Here is a 19,163-nt window from a genome sequence, read left to right on the forward strand (position 1 = left end):
GGGGCTAATTCTTTAAAAAGTTCTTATCGCAAATGCTTATTTTAACATATTATGCCCCTCTAGCATTAGATTTTAGAGGGGGCACTGGTTTGAGTGGATATGTAATGCGCTTACTCAATGAGGGCTATTTTATGGTGTGTGCAGACAAATAGGAAAAGGCATAGAGTGTAAAATTAAAGGTTGAGAAATGCATGGTAAGGGGAGTGAGGTTGTGATGACTGAGGGCATGTCACATGTGGTGTGCTCACACAAGGTGCGAAGACAAGGAAGTAAAATTGTACCGGGTTTGATGACTAGGGCCTTGGAGGTGAGGAGGATAGAGTTTTTTTTTTTTTTTATAAAAGGGAATAAAAATAAATTAAATTTGATAAGCAAATTTTCCTTCTAAAACTTTTTTACGGGACTGGCAAGTTTCAAGCTTTTGTATGATTTACGAATAGAACTCAGATTTGGGTTACTTTTTTGGGGGGGGAGGGGGGCTATCTGTTCTTGGTGGAGTTTTGGGTATAGAGTTCAGATGCAGGTATATTCTTAGGGGTGGCGCGGTTCCATTCTTTTGGGGGCATAAAATGTCCGTATCTGTCGGAACCAACAGTCATGTTTACAGCTAGAGTGCCCCCCCCCCCCCCCCCCATGTTGTTGTGGTGGTCGCAGGGCAAGACATTTAGCTAAAGAATGATAAGAAGCGAACCCCCGAGAGACAAGGGTAGGGTAAAATGCTTTTCGGCTAAATGTTGACACGAATTTTCATACCTATTCTTCGGCGATTTTTCCCTGTTGTTTGGGCCTTGACTCGCACTTTCGTCCTCACAATTCAACCTCCGCTCTCCTCAACTTTCACCATACCCTGTTGTGGGCACTCGTTTCGGCTTGTGGTGAAAATTGTTTTAGTATGCCATGATCCTCATTTATCCTAGTTTAGTCCTGTCAAGGTTCTAAGCCGTAGAATTTGGTCCATCACACTCATATTTCTCTTTTTCTAAACGTAAACATTACGAAAAGAGATTTTACGGCAGTCTCCAATAAAAGCGCTCAATTTGAAAATGTTTCCCAAACGATATTTTACTTTCGAGCACAGGAACTCATCAATCAAATATCAAACTTGGTATAGAGCAGGATATTTTGCTGTTTTGGTCGATTTTTGCGATGCGACGTCTCGCTAACAAAACAAATTCAAGTTTCAAACTCCGCGCGGCCATTTTGAATAATTGCATAATAAGTAAGTAAATCGATATAACCCAAAATAGTAATGTACGGCACTGTTCCAGGAGGCATGGATTGTAATAGCTGTAGCAAGGAATGTATTTTACACTTTTCAACGACAGGCATGGATAGGATGTTCGTAACAAACGCATAGGGGCAGCTTGCTGGAGGAGCCAAAACAAGGCAAACACAACCAGTAGAGAAAAGAAATGCTTTGTTTATTAAACACTAACAAGGCATTACACATTAATTTGGAATAAAATTATCTAAGAGCCTGTGATCTCACAATCCAATCTCCGAGCACTTCACTATCTTGAAGATACTTCTAGTTGATTTAGTTATTTCTGCTGCTTTTTTGATTGTTTGTTCTTCAGAAGTTCTCATTTCGTGGGTCAGTACACAGTTCTTACAAGCTGCAATTTGATTGGCCAAATGAACAATATCCGCACCTCGACACAAAGAACGAGAAGAATAGAGACAAAAGAACTCCTTTGTAGAACTGCAGCTGCGTACTTACTCCATTTCGTGCGTTAGCGGTGCCTGGACACTGAAATAAAGGCAGACGTTACCGTTTCAAGGCTTTTCTTACGAATTTTTTCACCCGTTCGCAGCATTGCGGAAATTTCCTTAGTAAATTGAACAAATCTTTGATAAAACACAGCCAGAGATCAATAAAAAATAATATATAAAAAGGGCCGCATATCCCTATTTCGATTTATCAGGGACGATAAGCATGTTTTTATTCTTACTTGGCCTTTATCGGACGTTTATTTTTTTTTTCGACCCATATTTCCGGCCAGATGCCTAGTAAATGGGTAAACGTGGATGCAGTTAGTCCGGGTGTATCTGCGGCGGTTGTTCAATTATGCATTTTGAGCCTCAAGAGCATCTAAAATGTAACGCTGGGAAAATAAATTTGCATTTTATGATAGATTCAACGCCCGTGCTTTGCTTACAAATAAATAAGTCAACGGGCCCGGATAAGTAAACAAAATTGCGCTGGTATAAAAATGATCGACAATAGGCGGGTGGGCGTGGCGAAATCTCCAAAAAAAACCAGTGTCGGCTTTGTGTTGGTGTGGCGAAATCGTCAAGGGGTTACGCAATCTTCTTTGTGTGGCTTTCATCTTGATGGTATTTGCCAATAAACAACGAGCTAAATATACAATTTTGTCATGCAACATGCAACCTCTGTGTTTCAAGCGAATTGTAAGACTGGGTATTGAGTATTAGAAAATACAATATGTGTGAATTCTTCACGCATATTAGAACCCTTTTGCTATAAATACCACAAGAAAACTGCGGTTAAATAAGCATTCAGTCTTTCTTATCTAGCTCCTGTAGAAGGCAAGCATTGGAACATTCAGGTTAGCGGTAAGTAAACTTATTTTAATCAATCATTTTTTAACAATAAATAACTCTGCAGCAAATGCTGGAAGACTGACTGTCAGCATATTAAATTATGGAAACATTGCATATTCTAGAACAAATATAGTTTGGTTTTAAATTGAACTCTAATAAACCTGGCTGTTATTACGTAAAATTATTGGTTGCCGAAATCTGTGGATTTTTTTTAAACCTCCTAGAAAATAGGTTTTGTAAGGCCCGCTCTTGTCAATCTTTTTCTAACAGACGTTTTTCGAGTTTACGGCTTTAGATGCAAGAATTGCCTAGAATGACTGGGGCATGCATTCAGCTTGGGATGTGTAAAGGAATGGACGTCGCCTTTTATAAATACACCGTGAATTACTTCTGCTTCCAACAGCATTCTACCCTCGTTTTCTGGCTTTACAAATGGGGGAAACCTAAAATTACCCAATTTTACTGAAGCTTTACGATTTGGCTTCTGAATTGAAAGCTTCGGAATTCTTAGTGGGCCGGCACGTGAAAGAGACCTGGCTCGAAATTTGATTGCGTTTTGAATCCAGTTTCCAGTTTCCTATTGCTATTCCAGGTATTTGACATATGACATCACTGATTCCCATTTGTGCATGTGTGCTGGCACTTGCCGCAAGTTCTATGGCCCTGGGAACTAACTTCACCACAGACGAATTTCTGGAGAACCAAGGCAGGCCCGAGATCACGTACAATAATGACGTCATACCTGGTGACGTAATGGAGGAGGGTGGTTCTGGTGTCACGCCAACAACGCCCCCAAATCAGGTTTGGCCATGTCACCACTTTAGAGCTTCGTAAAGCGAGCTTATACATCGAACACCATCCTCAGGCACAAAGGGAGCGCGCGAGAAAGAGTGCTCTTTCTTTCTCGCGCGCTCCCTGTGTGCCCGATCTCCACGACGCCCTGGGTCCCCGAGGATGGTCGAACACCACCACGGTATTGAGCCTCTATAATGCGGCCAGATAATGGCATAACGGAAATTCTCTAAAGCGACCACACAATTGAGCCCTAAACGTAGCCCTTCACGAGCCATTATACCTAACATCATTTTTCCTGCTAGCAGAGGCATATTTTCACCCTGAGAAAAGGGTTCTACCAGCATTACTGAGTACAAGGCTTGCCTCTTGGAAGCTGATAATTGGCGTGGTAAAAAGCGATGCAGAACCAAGATGTGCGGATGCATAAAGAAGGTAAACGCTTTATACTTTGGCGTAGCTAAAGAGACTTTCATGGTCTTGCAAAGTCCAAGAAAAGTACTAAAGTTTGGTGCGAGAAAAGGCTTAAAAGAAGGCCAATCAGGCCGCCATTTTATGCTCCCGCTCAATGCCGATTCAAACAAAGCATCCATTTCCATCAGCTAATTCAAGCAAGTAACCAGGATATATTCCATTAAATATCGCCGATGTCATATTAGACTTCATCCGTAGATTGTTACAAAAAATAAAAAAGGATTGGTTGATCGACATTTTTTAAGTGACATGGCCATGTGTTGTCTTGGCAGCAATGCATAGACATCGCAAAGAATGAATGCCCCGGCTGGTGCAAGGCTAAGCTTGAGCGCATACGAATCTGTCAGAAGGAATCGAAGACCTGCAAATCAGGAAAGAAAGGAAAGGTATATCTGCATAAAACTGACTTCTACAGTTTTCGCATGTGTTGGTCGACTTGCCAAATTATCGTTGTTTTATTTAAACTTTGCCCTGAAAATCCGCCCTGAATTAACAAAACTGTCTTGATTTCAACAGTGCATTACTGAGTTCAAGGCTTGCCTCTTGGAAGCTGATAATTGGCTTGTTAAAATGCGATGCAGAGCCAAGATGTGCGGATGCATAAAGAAGGTAAACGCTTTATACTTTGGCGTAGCTAAGAGACTTTCATGGTCTTGCAAAGTCCAAGAAAAGTACTAAAGTTTGGTGCGAGAAAAGGCTTAAAAGAAGGCAAATCACGCCTCCATTTTATGCTCCCGCTCAATGCCGATTCAAACAAAGCATCCATTTCCATCAGCTAATTCAAGCAAGTAACCAGGATATATTCCATTAAATATAGCCAATGTCATATTAGACTTCATCCGTAGATTGTTATAAGCTATAAAAAGGATTGGTTGATCGACATTCTTTAAGTGACATGGCCATGTGTTGTCTTAGCAGCACTCCCCTCCCCCACACCCCTTCTCATGCAATTGACCCAGTTAGATCGTGTTTTTAGGGTGACAATTGTGGAAAAACTCTCAGGTCCTGCATGCAAAAGGCAAAAGGCGATGCTGACAAAAACACCACGTGCTTGCAAGCCCACAACGAGTGTAAGGAACGCCAACAGGGCGATGAGGAATGGGACTCGTACACAACGGATGCTGCATGGGGATATTAGCTTTCAAAACGATAACGAATCGGAGAGCAGATCTATTTTGTGTAACTTCTGTCTTTCAATATGTAGAGTTTGAGGACTCCTCAAATAAAACAAAATTAATTGATGTACTTTGAACTTCTGATGATTCCCATTGTTTAGACAAAGAATGCTGACAAGAACAGCACGATTTTGCATGTTTTGTCAGTGCTTGACTTGACAGTATCTATTCTCTTTTATGTTTTCTTGGGGGGCACTGGGGACTTTCACAGACACCGAAACGCGTTTCGCGTAGATTAATAATTGCTAATTATCAATCTACGTCGGGACCACTTCGCGTAGATAAATAATTGCTAATTATTAATCTACGTCGGGCGGGGCTCTGGTAGATAAATAGTCAGCAATTGCTAACCTGCGTAGTAGACAAGAACAGCACGATTTTGCATGTCTTGTCAGTGCATGACTTGACAGTATTCATTCTCTTTTATGTTTTCTTGATCTTCTCATTCTCGCTTTAGTCATTACAACGAGGAAAAGTAATGGGGGTGTCAACAGAAAAAAGCGCATCCAATAAGACCAAAGTAATACCACACTTAAATATGAAAAATACGTTAGCCCGCGTCAGAATACGCCAGTAACCGTAAACTTCGCAGTCTAGAGAAACCGCAAAGCCGGTAGATAAAAGGAAAATAGAAAAAAAAAAGAAAAAGAAAATCGCGCTAAATTTAAAGCAATACTGCAAATCTTATAAAGGATCCTTGTTAAAAAAAAATTACTGTCCTTTCTGTTTTTCAAATGAAAAGAAGGGGCAGAGAAAGTTATTCGGGAGAACTGTCACATGACAAACACTGGTTCTAGACGAAAAGGTATGTTTAGTTCTGGTCGAACGCAAGTTGGGAGGAGTTTGCGCCGGCCAAACAATATAGAAATACACCTGGCAAACTCTTGCAAGCAGGCTACATCATGACAGTCGGATAAAACGCAATATATTTCTGCAAGTCTTGGATCTTTTAAATCTCAGATAACAGAAAAAAAAAGGAACGGACTCCCATAATGAGAAATTGACCATGGAAAATATGCGGTTTTCAACAATTTTAAATTGTCCCTTCTTTGTTCCCTTGTTTTCTCTGTTTTTAGACTAGTCTTCCGCTTATTTAATTGAATAACTATTTCCCAAAATCTCACTTGCAAATGCCCTTCCTGGGGGCTTAAACCTCGTGTCTCTTCTTCAAAAAAGTCTCTCCATAAGGTTGCATAAGCCTAAACATGGGCAAAACATAATTAAATATCCTCCCTTGTCATAACAGACTCATTAGATTCTCTTCCCTCCTCTTCGTCCACGTGTTTTCTGATGTGAACTCGCATGGATGGTGAGTTAGAATATTACTCAAGTTATTAAGTCGGCTTATTGATAATAGATATATGCCACTTTACCAATGTTTGACAACTAGAGTTGACATAACCGTCTTAAATTGATACACGTCATCTAAGGGAACTTGATCAAGAAAAAGTAACATATTATTGAACTTGGATCATTTTTACACTAGAGCAAAAGGAAGTATAAATTACAGAAGAAAGGTATATACATATATGTTTGAGAAATAAAAAGGACACTGGTTAAATGTATTTTACATGAAAAATATTACAGATTTTTACCCCAACAAGAAATACCTGCTAGTAGGAAAATGATGTTCAATCTCATTTTCTATGCGCGAATTGCCCCTCATTATCTTTTCTTTTCCAAGGGGAGGAGAGGTTTCCTTAAACTCAGAAGGAAAGTCAGCAAGCAGTTTAATTCCAACCGAGAGATTTTCGTTAGCATGTGAGAAAAAGATTTTATGGCAATGTAAAGTTCCTCTCTCGGTTTTTTTTTCCGCCGCATATCCGTCCATTCAGGCTTTTTTTTTTTTTACGGAAACGCAGATCCTACGTCTTTCAAAATCGTATTTCAATGTGCCAACATACTGGATTTGCGCGAGTTTCAACAAATCAAATTAATTTTTTTTTTCTTTTTACTTTAATAGGCTGAACAAATTGAAATATTTTACGTTAATGTTAAAAGATGTGTTAAAGAAAGAAAGTTTATGCAAGCAATGAATAATGATCATATTTGAATAAATTTATGATAAAACAGCTAAGGCTAAACCTGTCTACATTTTCCAAATTGTAATCAATATTTAAAAAGCTGTGATATGTAGATCCACTCAATTTAAACTTTATTTACCTTCCAGACAATTTTACAGCCTTTTGACATTGACAATGACGAATTTAGAAACTGAATAAATTCCCCTTTTCAAAGAGGTAGGTAAATATCGAAATAGGAAACTCAAGGATCGGAATAAAATAATATCAGGGTATTAAATTTTATGACGTTTACTACATTGCGTTTATATTATAAATTACACATCCCATAAAAAAAAATAAAACCTGCAATAGTATAGTTGGAACAGGGATTAACAAATAATTTACATTTTTTAATTAGTACAGTGAAATAAGAATGAAAAAAGCCTAACGCTTTTATTAGCTGTTATGCCGCCTCCAAGGAAACTTAAAAACAGCCAGGTGTTTAATCATGAAATATAGTCCTGATAATTCGCGCATTCGGCGAGTGAGCGTTTATTGCCTTTTTAGACACCCTATTTGTTTCTGAAAGCAAGAGACAGCTGCTGGAAGTTCAGTATATCATTTACTCGGATGATAAAAATATATTGGGAGCTATTAGACGCGGTGTTATTATTGCGAAGCCGCGAGCGAGAGCATGGAAGACGGACGTGATATTTCGCTGGACGAGTTAGATATTTGCTTTCAAGACAATTTGGCAAGTTCGAAGGCGATGGATAATGAAGAAAACAGCTCACATCGGAACAATACAGACTTATCTATAACTTTGGAAAAACGAACAAGGGAACCTAGTGGGGGGACAATTAACAGTTGTGAGAAACAGGAACATCTGAAAAGCGAGAAGGCGCCGTTGCCTGAATTGAAAATTCGTCCGAAACACAATGAAAGTTTGGATAGGGCAAATGTTTGGTCAGTTTGTCAGTCTGTAAAAGTCCCAACGTACGATGACCAGCGGAAAGTCACCCATGATATCAACCAAAGAAAATTTTTGTCGCCTATAAAAGGTGGTGGTAGACATCGTTTATCAAAACACGATGAACTTCCGCATGGCGACAACTTCAAGCCACAAAGTAACAAACAAAAACGCGATACAAGGGATTCTCATTCAAGATATCATCTCGAGGGAGATTTTCCAGGTGTCGCGAACAAGGAAAAGAAAACTCAATTTCTGTCGTTAGAGGAAGAAGAGGGATTTCCTTGTGTTGAGCGTAGACGACTCTCAGCCCCTATCTCACCGAGGCTCTTAGGAAGACACCGCACAGAGCAGAAATACTCCACTCCCGCTCCTCCCCACCAGCAGGGGATTCGCAAAGAGAGGAGCAGTTCACTTAACTCGCCCGCCAAGCAGTTTGACACATTATATGATGAGCAACCGCTAATGGGGCTACCAAAGCACCTCCAACTGTCCCATGTTCCGAGGCGATCTTTGGATATATCATTTGATCAAACCTCGACGAGATTCTTAAGCGAAATCCATGTTTCTTTAACTGGGAAACCGAACGAGCAGGGAAATGCCGCCTTCCCGGGAGAAGAGCTGCTTGATGCTCAGCATGATGCCGGCGGGCAAGCAAGCGAGGTTTCCGGACATAAACTCCCGAATGTTTTGTCCGGAAAAAGGCCACATAAGTCGGCCAATAGGCCTGTGCACCCAGAGGAAGTCGGACATGAATTTGGATCGCAATCTCTCCTTGGCGTAAGACATAACACAAACAGACTATCGCATCTCAGTTTGTCGCCGCGACTTCCCAGAAAAAGCTATCAGTTATGACGCTTTTTTACCCTGTGACGGGATTCAAAACAGCTTTATTAAAAAGCTATGATGCTACGCGCCCTCTCATTTGTTGCTTGGCGGGCTGTAAATCGCCATTACGGCCCGCTCACAAACAAATTTACACTTTGCAAAGAATCATTTACTCAAAACAATGTATGAATAATCATCAACGTTGTCCTCGTATGCTTTGGGTAGTAAGCTGTTGTGGTGGTATGACTAGAAAGACTAAAACAAGCTGTACAATAATTAGGTGGTATGACTAAGTAGACAATTCGCACAAGGATTCATATTTCTTGCATTCAGTAGAAGTGACTTATTGGCATTTGCTGTGATAAGTACAGTATAAGCGAGTATCCTTGCTTGCGAGTGCCGTTTAGCAGAGTTCTGTCGTTGTCTGATACGTACCATTTGGTTGGTTATAATAACCCGAGTATCAGGCCCTCCTATGTTTCTATCGCGCCGGCGAGAAACAAAACAAGGGCCTGATACAAGTACTGTTCGAATCGCATGTTCTCATGCCGGATTCCGGCATGGCTCCTGATTGATCAAAAAGACAAAGGGTACTCGAATGGGACGCGCTGATTGGTTCAGCTATATATAGTACCCTAGCCCGTCGACTGCTCGTTCTCAGAGTAATGGCGGACTCCAAAAGTGCTTTTGACCTGGCGTTAGCAGAATCAGAGAAATCGTCTTCTTTAACATTTAAAAAATATATTTTCCTGTCTTCATTTTCTTCGGAAAAATTGCGCCTGATACTCAGGTTAGATTTTCAAAGGTTTTGCCAAGGCCGGTCATTGCGTGTGTTTATTTCTTATTGGTATCAATTTTCGAAGCGAACATCTACTAGTTATACCAAAAGCGCTGGAAATATTGATGTCATAGAAGCTGCTTAATACTACGGACATCTTTAGTAGTAGTTATCAAATATTTAGACAGACCAGGCGCCGAATATTCAAGAAATTTGTCTGTGAGAGCACGAAGAATGCTTGGGATTGTTTGCGGTACTTCCCGAGAGTTGTTGATCGAGTGAGCTTATCAAATAATGGGGTTTGCGTTCAAGCAGAGGTTTGTCTATTTAGACGAAAAAGCCTATAGGAAATTGGTGATGTTAAAATCCTGTAGTAATTTAGTGATATGTGGATCTGCAGCTATATACTTAAATCGTAAATCTCCTGAGCCGTCAACTATCTTTGCGTTTCAAATCATTTAGCATAAAGTTACTCTCACCGGGGTTCGTCCTTACTAAAATTATTACCTTTGCATATAACACCAATGTAGTTTTGATTTACATAAATGCTGTTTATAATTTGATTTGGGTATTTGATTTTGCCACCACTGCACTCGAGTCTTTGGCAAATTGACAGCCGACGTATTTTGACAGTGGCCTGAAAAGGGGCGGCAGGCGTCGCGTCTAGTATTTGTGTCAGGCGTACTTTTATTTTTCCTCTCCAACTTTTGAAAAATAAAATCGCCAGATACTCAGGCTAGGTTATAATTAAACAGGGAGCAAGCCGATATCAGAATGTGAAGGGAAAATAGTCAATTTCTCCTAGACTGTGGCGCCAGTTAATAAACTTTCCACTAATCTTCTTTTCTTTTCTATTGGTTTAACCTTATTTCAGTTAAAGTAACCTGTCCTGCTTGCCTAATATATTTTGTTGTCCCCTCGACGCACTAAAAAAGCCGATATATCCATATGTCATCTCAGCAAAAACGACCGAATACAAAAAAAATATCAAGTTTATTCAGATCTAGAAAATTCTAGCGAGCAACAACATTTCCGACATTAACATAACGTGTTTTTTTTTGTAACTGCTGGTTTTGTTTTATATTTCTATATGTGTAACGCAGAGAGTTCGTAGACATTCCTAGAAATGTATTTTTCTATTACGAATAAAGATTATTATTACTATCATGTGCATTTGTTTATAATTATTTATTTATATGAGGCTAAATGCTCGCATTTAGGCAAGGTTAGACTCACAACACAGGGCAGCGTCTCAGAGATCTAGAGGTTATGCGTACATGACCTGCGCCGGCGCGCGTGGTGCAGCGGTATGCTTTCGAAGGGTAGCTTTGCACCGAGCGGCAAATCCTCTCTGATCAAACGTCGTTTCGTGCTGAGACGTAGGAAGCGATTTCCCTCCCCTCCCATCCCTGATAGGCATATAGTTACTTAGTATTCCACTGCTTATCAGTGTGACGGGTACCCTGTCTGGGACGGTGACATGGTTGCCATGGTTACCCGCCAACTCATCTAGTGTTGATGAGTTTAATGAAGTCCTGCTTTCTACTGAAAGCACTCGCTCTTAATGAGGTAAATTATTGTATTACAAAACCTGAACCCGAAAACTCGCCTAAAATGTAATTTATGCATCCGACCTCTCACGCGTTTGTGGCAAACATACTAGAATCCTTACAATTCTCAACCCAACATTAGATAAAATAGACCATTTAAAAGAGCTAAATCGATGGGAAAAAATATACATCCTTAAAATGGCCCAATGATCGCTAATTAATCTACCGCTGTTCCTATAATTGCCTTGTCAGACTTTAGTCTGAGGTAGAGCCCTTCTACTCAAAGCTTTTGCCACACATTCGACAAACTATGATTTTTCTATAATTCTTGAATAACTTTTTAAGTAGACTGAACATGTTTAATGCTTTGAGCGGTTTGGGGCAGTTAGGGTTTATCCGGGTTAAAGTTCTTCTCCAAGCTTTGCCACACCTTGTAATAGTTCTGGTCCAGCTTCTGACAAGTCTCCAGCCCCCACTTGGTGACAGCCATGCTGAGAGAACTCTCAAACATAAACGCCTAAAAATAGAAATACTGTCAGAATGCGATAGTGAACATAACATTTTAACCTTGAGGTTGACTTTTAGCCTCGCCCATGCAAACCACCTAGTTATATTCTAAAGCTTGTCTGTAGTTTTTTCTAGTCAAACCAGTCCATAAATAATGTGTGTCAATATCTCTACATTGTGTGCGAGTCTCTCATTTTCTCGGATAGTTAAAAGTTATCCCGGAGGTGCTGTGTCTACAACTAGCCATCACAAGCTTCTTTTTTCGCTTAATAAATAAAAAGCTGGGTTTAGGGAGCACTGACCATGGTTCCCTCAGCCACTCTTTGAGGTTTGAGTTCACCAGTGCTCGCCTTGTCAAAGCACTGTCTGTCTGGACCGTGTGGTGTCATCATACTGTGGAGACTGGCACCGCCTGGCATGAAGCCCTCTTCCTGGAAATGCCAGCGTGATCAATACCAGCCAGTTAACCATTCTAATCACCATCATTGTCATCATAATAATAAACAACATCATTGCCTTCACTATAATTATCATAAAGGTTAATGAACTCATCACTCATCATCACATTCATAACCACAAAAGTCAACAGAACCCAACGCAACGCAATTTCATGTAACTTTGTATAACAAATACCAGTGAAGGCCACAAAAGCTTATACATGTTTACAGTGCATTACCTTAGCCTCATAAGAGCCAAGAATCAGGCCCATAAACTCACTCATGCAGTTTCCTGCGAGATAAACAAGGGTTTGGTAAATAAAGGTAATCAGTAAGTATGTACATGTACATGTAGGAACATGGCTATCTACATTTGGTGCTGTGAATCCAGGCACGTAGTCAGGATTTTTAGCAGGGGGTTCGTTTTCCCATTTAGCGGACCATTCCTCTCAGGTAGCTCATCCTAGCTTGCTTTGGTACTCAATTTTATTAGAGCGGACCTTCAAGTCTATTGTGTGTGTGTGTGTGGGGGGGGGGGGGGGTCTTCTGAAACCACAACCCCTGGCTGTGGGCCTGGAATCCTCTTGTAAGTTACTGAACACATGCACCTTGTGTGACAGAGGTCATCATGACAGCGTGTGGGATCACTCACTGTGGTAGTAGGGTGGCCTAAAGGTGTTCTCAGCAACAGACCAGCGAGGCGGGAAAATCACAAAATCAGCTATGGCAGTTCCTGGCTTGTTGCTTTGACATGTCAACACAGTGAAGATAGAAGGGTCCTGGGGAGACAGCAAATGAACAATCACACATGCAGGCAAGACCAAAGACCCTGAGTACAATGCAATTATTGTATCATTATTGCATTATAACTTTTTATTAACAGAGGCTAAAAAAGAGGAGAAGTTGGATGATGGAGGTCAATGACTATGTAAGTTTTTTTCTTGGCCTTCCCAAGCTTGAAGACCCAAAGCAGTCTTTGAGGGGTCAGCCTTCACATTTTAATCCAAGTGCTTAGCATTATGATAGTTAGGGGCGGATCCAAAAGTTCCAGAAAAGGGGGGCTGAAGCAAGAGTTTCAAGAAATAGGATTCATTGTTTTCCCTTGGATTTCCTATTTCTTGTTATTTTTAAGCCAAATATCTTAAACAAGGGGCCCCAGGCCAAATGATCCCACTCCTTGATCTGCCCTTGATAGTCCTACTATACCTACCATGTGGTCTTTAGAGACTGAGTTCACAGAGATAAAGTTATCCAGGCTGTACTTGTAGGGAGCATAGTTCCCATGCCAGGCTACCACATCAAATGGAGAATGTTTCTGAGTAAAATAAATCAATATATAAATAAGCAAATAAATAAGTAAAATAAATGAATAAATACTAAACTCATCACTTTTATTCTAAATGTTTACTTGGGTTGAATACCTGGGTGGCTGCAAAAAGCTTGCCTTGATATTTAGACACAACAGTGAACTCTTCCAAATCGCGATCCTCATACCAAGCAACAGGGGTCAGGAAGTCACGGGGATTGGCCAGACCATTGGCACCTGCCAGTCAAACGAAAACTGTCAAATAAACATTACTGCTAAATTTCAACATGGTGTTGATTTTTGAAGAACAGATCATCTTTAGCTAGCTAAAGCAGTGTCTACACCAAGCGTCAACACAAGAAATCTGTTTCCGTAGGTGAACAGCATACTTTTCAACCTTGTGTTGTTGCCTAAGGAAAACGAGGAAATCAACCCCCTCTCTCTGTTCTTACCAATTGGACCAAGACATGGAAGTTCAAAGTGTCCATCAAAGACCTCCAATATGTATCCCCGTGATGGCTCAGAAACTGCCACAGAGAAACGGATCCCAAGCTGCAAATCATTGAAGACACTTTGTTGAACAAAAAGGCAACATTACTAAAAAGTCATCTATCACAGTGATATTTGTTTTTTTATAGAAATACTCTTGGTAATCCAGAATCACAAACTCGGCTACTAAGTAAGATCTTGCAGCATTTCCTATATTTCAATGGTTTAGATATAGTTCAAAAAGGCATTTTTTGTGCTATTACTTCTTGCTGTCAAGATGGCCTTTGCATCAAGCATTTGCTAATTTCTTGTTACTGTTTCTCTTGTCATGCATACAAACCTGGATAATGCAGATCTCATTCGGCTTGACCTCAATTTTACCAAATTCTGTAGTGATATTTAAGGTGCCCTTCTGTGGAACTGATGCAGAAATAGAAAAAAAAACTCATGAATAAATTAACTCATAAATTTTCTGTAATAATATCCACAACTTATTTCTTATTTGTAAATTTTATTGTATAATGGTGGTTTGGTGAATTCAAAACACCTTCATGCTTTAGGAGGATCTGGTCTGTAAATCCTGCATATTTCTTGAAATTTCTAGAAATTCAAGCCTAACATATTAACACACTCACCAATAAGGAAATCTCCATCTGAACTGTACAAGCATCTACAAAAACAATAGTCAAATTGAATCAGATTTACATTGAATTGTGTTCTACAATGACACTGACAATATTTTATGAAATAGGTGTACATATGTGCATTACTTGTTATCCATTGAAGCATTGCATGCAAAGATGTGTATAGCAATGCCGTGGCGGCTGCATGGATCACCAGCGCCACACACTGTGCTAAGCCCTTGTACAAAATCCACATTATCAGAAGCTGGTGGCAGGTCAAACGGTTTCCAACGCATCTGGAACAAACAGAGCGAATATTGAACATTTAAAAAAATACATATTATCTCAGAACAAACTGTTACTAACTAGTACGGTAACCGATTTTGACTATTCTGAGAACTCTAACCATGTGAACTCTCACCATTTTATTTTGACTATTCTGTGAGATAACATTTGAGTTTTTTTAAAACTCAAAACTCATTTTATTTTGACTATTCTGTGAGATAACATTTGAGTTTTTTAAAACTCAAACCCTTAAAAGGGTTTCACTGAATCAATCATGTTAAGTACAGACTAGAGTAGAGGATTCTATAATACTCTGTGTGTGTGGGGGAGGCACAGACAAACCCCCTACTAGTCATTTCCACATTATTTTAGAAGAAAAAAAACTACAGGCGGCACTGTGTTTGGCTCAAAGAGCCGAAGACAATTCAGTATTGAGTGGTCAAAAGGCACAATGGTCATACCAAATGTTTAACCCAAGAGACCATGATGTAAGAGAACCAATCCCCCGTATTAGGGTATGTTCCAATAATGACGTCCGTAAAAACTATTTTTAGAACAAGCAGTTATTTTTAGATACGTCTTTGATTGGTTAGCGCTCACGTTTCCTAGCAACATGAGTCTTACGCGCGATCACATCTTGAGCAATGTAATCCGGCAAAGGATGTTTTGGAAAAATCTTTTTTGACCGAATACACCTTCCTTTTTTACGAACCCTGTAAAAATGATCTTTCATAGAGTACGCTGGAGCCAATCAACCGTTTCTGGGACATTGAAATGCATAAAGTGCGTGATTTTAGGCTCTGGGATCAACTTCCCCAGTAAAAGTTTTCACTGCTGATTCGCAAATTAAACTCAACAATCAATCATAAATCTGTGTTTACAAAACACAATTCTCTTCCAATTCCCTTTTAATGAAAAAGATACATCCAGAATTTAATACCATTATATTCACACCGATATTACAAATAAAAGATTTCAAGTCTTTATAATGAAGTAAATCTTATTCCAGTGACAAGGGTTTCTTGAGTGACATGATTTCTGAACATTTGCATGAAAAATTGAAGTTCATTCATCTAAAAATGTTATAAATCAAAGAAAAATAGAGGCCTTCTTGTATTAAAATACATAAATAGACTCTGAGAATGCCTAGGTATTCTATCTCACCAAATTGCAGAGAAAAAGAACTTTTTAGGAGTCTGCACGATGCATCTTGAATGAACTCTAAATTCACCGTCTCCCCGACGTCTTCCCGTTCAATTATTTATATAACATTTAGATAACTAAACATTAGATAACTTAACAGATAACAGGACACCACCCCATGAGTAGCATTGTGATCACGAGCCTTGAAGAGCAGCTAAAAGGATAAAAACAGGTAGCGAACGAAGTGGGAAAAATTTTGGTGTGATTGTACTAGCTCGTGGTGCCCATAACCAAATATGGCGCGACGAACCATATATGGATGCTTTGATTGACAAGCTCGCGCAATCTAAAAATAGCTTTCTTGGATGTTATCATGGGCCACGGGGATTCGTTCTCTTGTTTAAACCTAATGAGTGGGCATATCCCCTTATGCTATGTGGTTACCTGATTTGGATCAGGCTCTGCCCCCTTCCAGTCATGTGTGAGGTTCCCCTGAGGAATCGGCTTGAAGGGCTGGTGAATTACTGATGGCCGGATGCGATAGAGCCAGCTAAATACAGAAACATTATACCACATGTTTCTAAACATTGTAAGTTAAACAAAAAATCGCTATCCAAATCGCCGCTAATTTGCTTACTGTTTACACATGATTTGGGTGTGATAAAAATCGCTGCTAAAATTGCAGCTCGTGTTGCACAACAAAAGTTGCTAGTGTAAACAGGCCTTAAGAGATACGAAGCAAAAAAATCCAAAACATGCCCTCATATAAAACAAAGCTCCACAGTATTATGATCAATCAGCTCTACTTGAAAATTACACCTTTGACAATAACAGTCTGCCATACTTTTAATTTGTACTGTACAAATTTACCTTCTAAAGTTTTTGCCACGAGGTGCAGTGAATGCACTTCCTGAGAGCTGTTCTGCATACAAACCATAGGGACATTTTTGAGGTGTAATCTGCAATGGAGACAATGGTTATCAGCATTGATTATCAATAGTATCAGAGCTGTAGCAGGCCATGTAAGATTGGGGGTTCCACAAAACAGAAACATAAAGAAATTATTGCCGCGAGGTGCACAGACATGCCCCTTCTGGTCCTTTCCTTATAATTCTTTTAAACATTGGGGGGGGGGGGGGGGGGGGGGGGCACATGCCCCAGTGCCCAAACCCCTGCTACGGCAATAAGTGGACATGCAACTATACCTACAGCAAAGAACCACATGTGTTTAAGTTCATGCGAAGGAGGTGGTTACAAGAGGAGAGGGAAATTTGAATCATCCAGATTTCTACTTTTTAGATTGGGATCAGATGTAAAAAAGAAAAATATAAAATAGACAACGGTTTTGGGAATGAGTTCATAACACTGTTTTTCATAAATTTTAATCTTTCATTTCTTGGGTGCGTCTGTTTGGATGGCAATCACATGATAAAACCCAAGGTGCTAAGCTAAATCTCCGGGGGCACATCTCTTGAATTTTTACATAATTATAATACTGCATTTTTCCCGGCAGCTTCCCACTAGGTTATTTCCTTTTTAGTAAAGAAAAATCACCAAACCTAAAATTTATCATGGGGGCCATCATTGCATGAGCTATAGCCTTCTGTAGTATGAAGGCAATTGTGTAGTAAAATAGCGGATTTTTTAGAAGAATAGACAAATTGAAATTAATTAATAGTTCATATGTACCTGGCCTTTGGGCAAAGCATCCGGCAAAGATTCTGAAGAAAACTCATTCCCGAAGCCCGACATATACTGAAGGAAAACAGGACAAAGTGTTAGCTTACAAACGATTGGGGATTAGGAAATATAGACAAAGCAATTACGGGCGATTTTCGAACCTTTAGATCCGCCATCTTGGATTCGTCGTACGCGTGGAATCATCTCCCAAGGTCTCATGGGAGATTCCACGTATTGTGATGTTCTGATTGGTCAATAGCCTGACACACCCCCAGCATGCCCGGTAGGCAAATAAGACGGCACACTGTTATATCGAGACGTTCCTGGTGGTTTCGAGGCAAAAAGGAAAATAAAAATGTGATCAAAACTAGAAAATATTGCATGCGACTCATCAAACGAATACGTAATAAAAAAAAATTCGAAGAAAAATACGAGCATCATGATTTTTGGGTACCCTGTGTGACGGGGACTGGTCAAGAGGCGGTAAATTCAAGATGGCGGCTTCCATGGACGGTGGTGTCTATTGTCCTTCGAGACTCAGCCTTCAGTTCGATTGGCGAGACGCCTTTAGGTTTGTGATAACATCTAACAATACTCTGTCTATTGTGCTGTTCAAGTCAATGCGATTTCCACATGTCCGCCATACTCTCTCTTCCAGTCCCAACTTTTTAGACCAATTCATTTCACCCCCTCCCCCTATTCCACTTGAAGTGTCTGTAGTCCTACTCTCTTGGCAGTGGGAGGGGTCAAGGACCCTGCGAAAATTACAGTTCCAGTAGGGGCATAGGTGCTCCCCTCCCCCGGTTTTCTCAATGTCTTTGTATTGTTCCCCCTCTCAATACACCAAGGCAGCCTGCTATGGCTTGTTTGGGATGGGGTAGTGAGTTTCCCCCTTTAATTCTTTCTGCTACACTTCATAGCTGCTTTAAAGGAGGAGCCTCACGCCTTCTCTAGCCTTCCAAAACGGATAGCCCGGATTGATCTCTAAGAAGGGGGAAACTGCCTTTGATAAAAATTCTCTCTGTTTTTACTGCCCATCTGAAAGCTAAATCCGAGTTTCTGTTACAAACAATGTTTTTTCTTATTAGCTAGCATTTTATTTCCAAGGATTATCGTTTTTTGATTAAAAAATCAGTGAGATGAAATTTGGAGTCGTTTGTGAGGTTTAGCAAGCGAGCGGTGGTCCAGCCATCACTATTGGAAGTCAAATCAGGCACAAATTTGGATCGAAGCGAGTACTCTGTATCTTTATTAGAAGGTTAATTGAATATTCAATGCTGACAAGAATAATATCATTGGTAAGACTTTTAGTGAAAAGTTTATTTATTGTATATGTAAACACAACTTAATATATGTCATTCTCTCTGTTAAAGTATTGCTTCTTCTATCCCTCTCTTACCTCCTCTTTATCTCGGATATTTTTGCTATTTGTGGTCTCTGCTTATTCCTAGTCACAGTCACAGCCATCACCTTGGAAGAATAATGGGCAAAGTTAGAATATTTTGTTAGTAGAGGGAAGCGTAATTTATTTGTTCAGCCACGCAAAGCTCCGAAGCGT

At 39.9% G+C, this 19,163-nt stretch overlaps 3 protein-coding genes across 7 annotated transcripts in view; 2 read left to right on the top strand and 1 right to left on the bottom strand.

The window, feature by feature from the left end:
- The first annotated feature begins 2,514 nt into the window (after positions 1 to 2,514).
- LOC116602235 lies at positions 2,515 to 5,072 on the top strand. Of its 3 annotated transcripts, none has more exons than XM_048721367.1 (4): positions 2,515 to 2,577; positions 3,158 to 3,366; positions 4,348 to 4,440; positions 4,808 to 5,072. In XM_048721367.1, the coding sequence occupies exons 2-4, from the start codon at positions 3,169 to 3,171 to the stop codon at positions 4,967 to 4,969; spliced, it is 453 nt and encodes a 150-aa protein (XP_048577324.1). In that variant the 5' UTR covers positions 2,515 to 2,577; positions 3,158 to 3,168; the 3' UTR covers positions 4,970 to 5,072. The 3 variants fall into 3 exon arrangements, with proteins under 3 accessions (XP_048577324.1, XP_048577322.1, XP_048577325.1); XM_048721365.1 differs by having other exon boundaries at positions 2,515 to 2,570; XM_048721368.1 differs by lacking the exons at positions 2,515 to 2,577; positions 3,158 to 3,366 and adding exons at positions 3,650 to 3,792; positions 4,104 to 4,217.
- A 5,487-nt stretch (positions 5,073 to 10,559) lies between these two features.
- Positions 10,560 to 17,833, bottom strand: LOC5518822 (homogentisate 1,2-dioxygenase). Its single transcript, XM_048721361.1, has 14 exons — positions 17,767 to 17,833; positions 17,615 to 17,680; positions 16,796 to 16,884; positions 16,370 to 16,475; positions 14,645 to 14,793; positions 14,510 to 14,544; positions 14,215 to 14,294; positions 13,838 to 13,937; positions 13,501 to 13,622; positions 13,290 to 13,394; positions 12,732 to 12,858; positions 12,319 to 12,371; positions 11,945 to 12,073; positions 10,560 to 11,652 (listed from the first exon to the last, which is right to left on the bottom strand). The coding sequence occupies exons 1-14, from the start codon at positions 17,779 to 17,781 to the stop codon at positions 11,521 to 11,523; spliced, it is 1,308 nt and encodes a 435-aa protein (XP_048577318.1). The 5' UTR covers positions 17,782 to 17,833; the 3' UTR covers positions 10,560 to 11,520.
- Positions 17,834 to 18,029: 196 nt separating this feature from the next.
- LOC5518868 (proteasomal ATPase-associated factor 1) overlaps positions 18,030 to 19,163 on the top strand; it is a 29,010-nt gene continuing 27,876 nt past the window's right edge. For all 3 annotated transcript variants that reach the window (XM_032363527.2, XM_032363526.2, XM_048721364.1), the window contains exon 1: positions 18,030 to 18,176. In XM_032363527.2, coding sequence (XP_032219418.2) covers positions 18,100 to 18,176 — 77 coding nt within the window. In that variant the 5' untranslated portion in view covers positions 18,030 to 18,099. The remainder of the gene's footprint in view (positions 18,177 to 19,163) is intronic.

The sequence above is a fragment of the Nematostella vectensis genome, chromosome 14 (assembly GCF_932526225.1).
Source record: "Nematostella vectensis chromosome 14, jaNemVect1.1, whole genome shotgun sequence".
NCBI classification, from domain to species: domain Eukaryota; kingdom Metazoa; phylum Cnidaria; class Anthozoa; order Actiniaria; family Edwardsiidae; genus Nematostella; species Nematostella vectensis.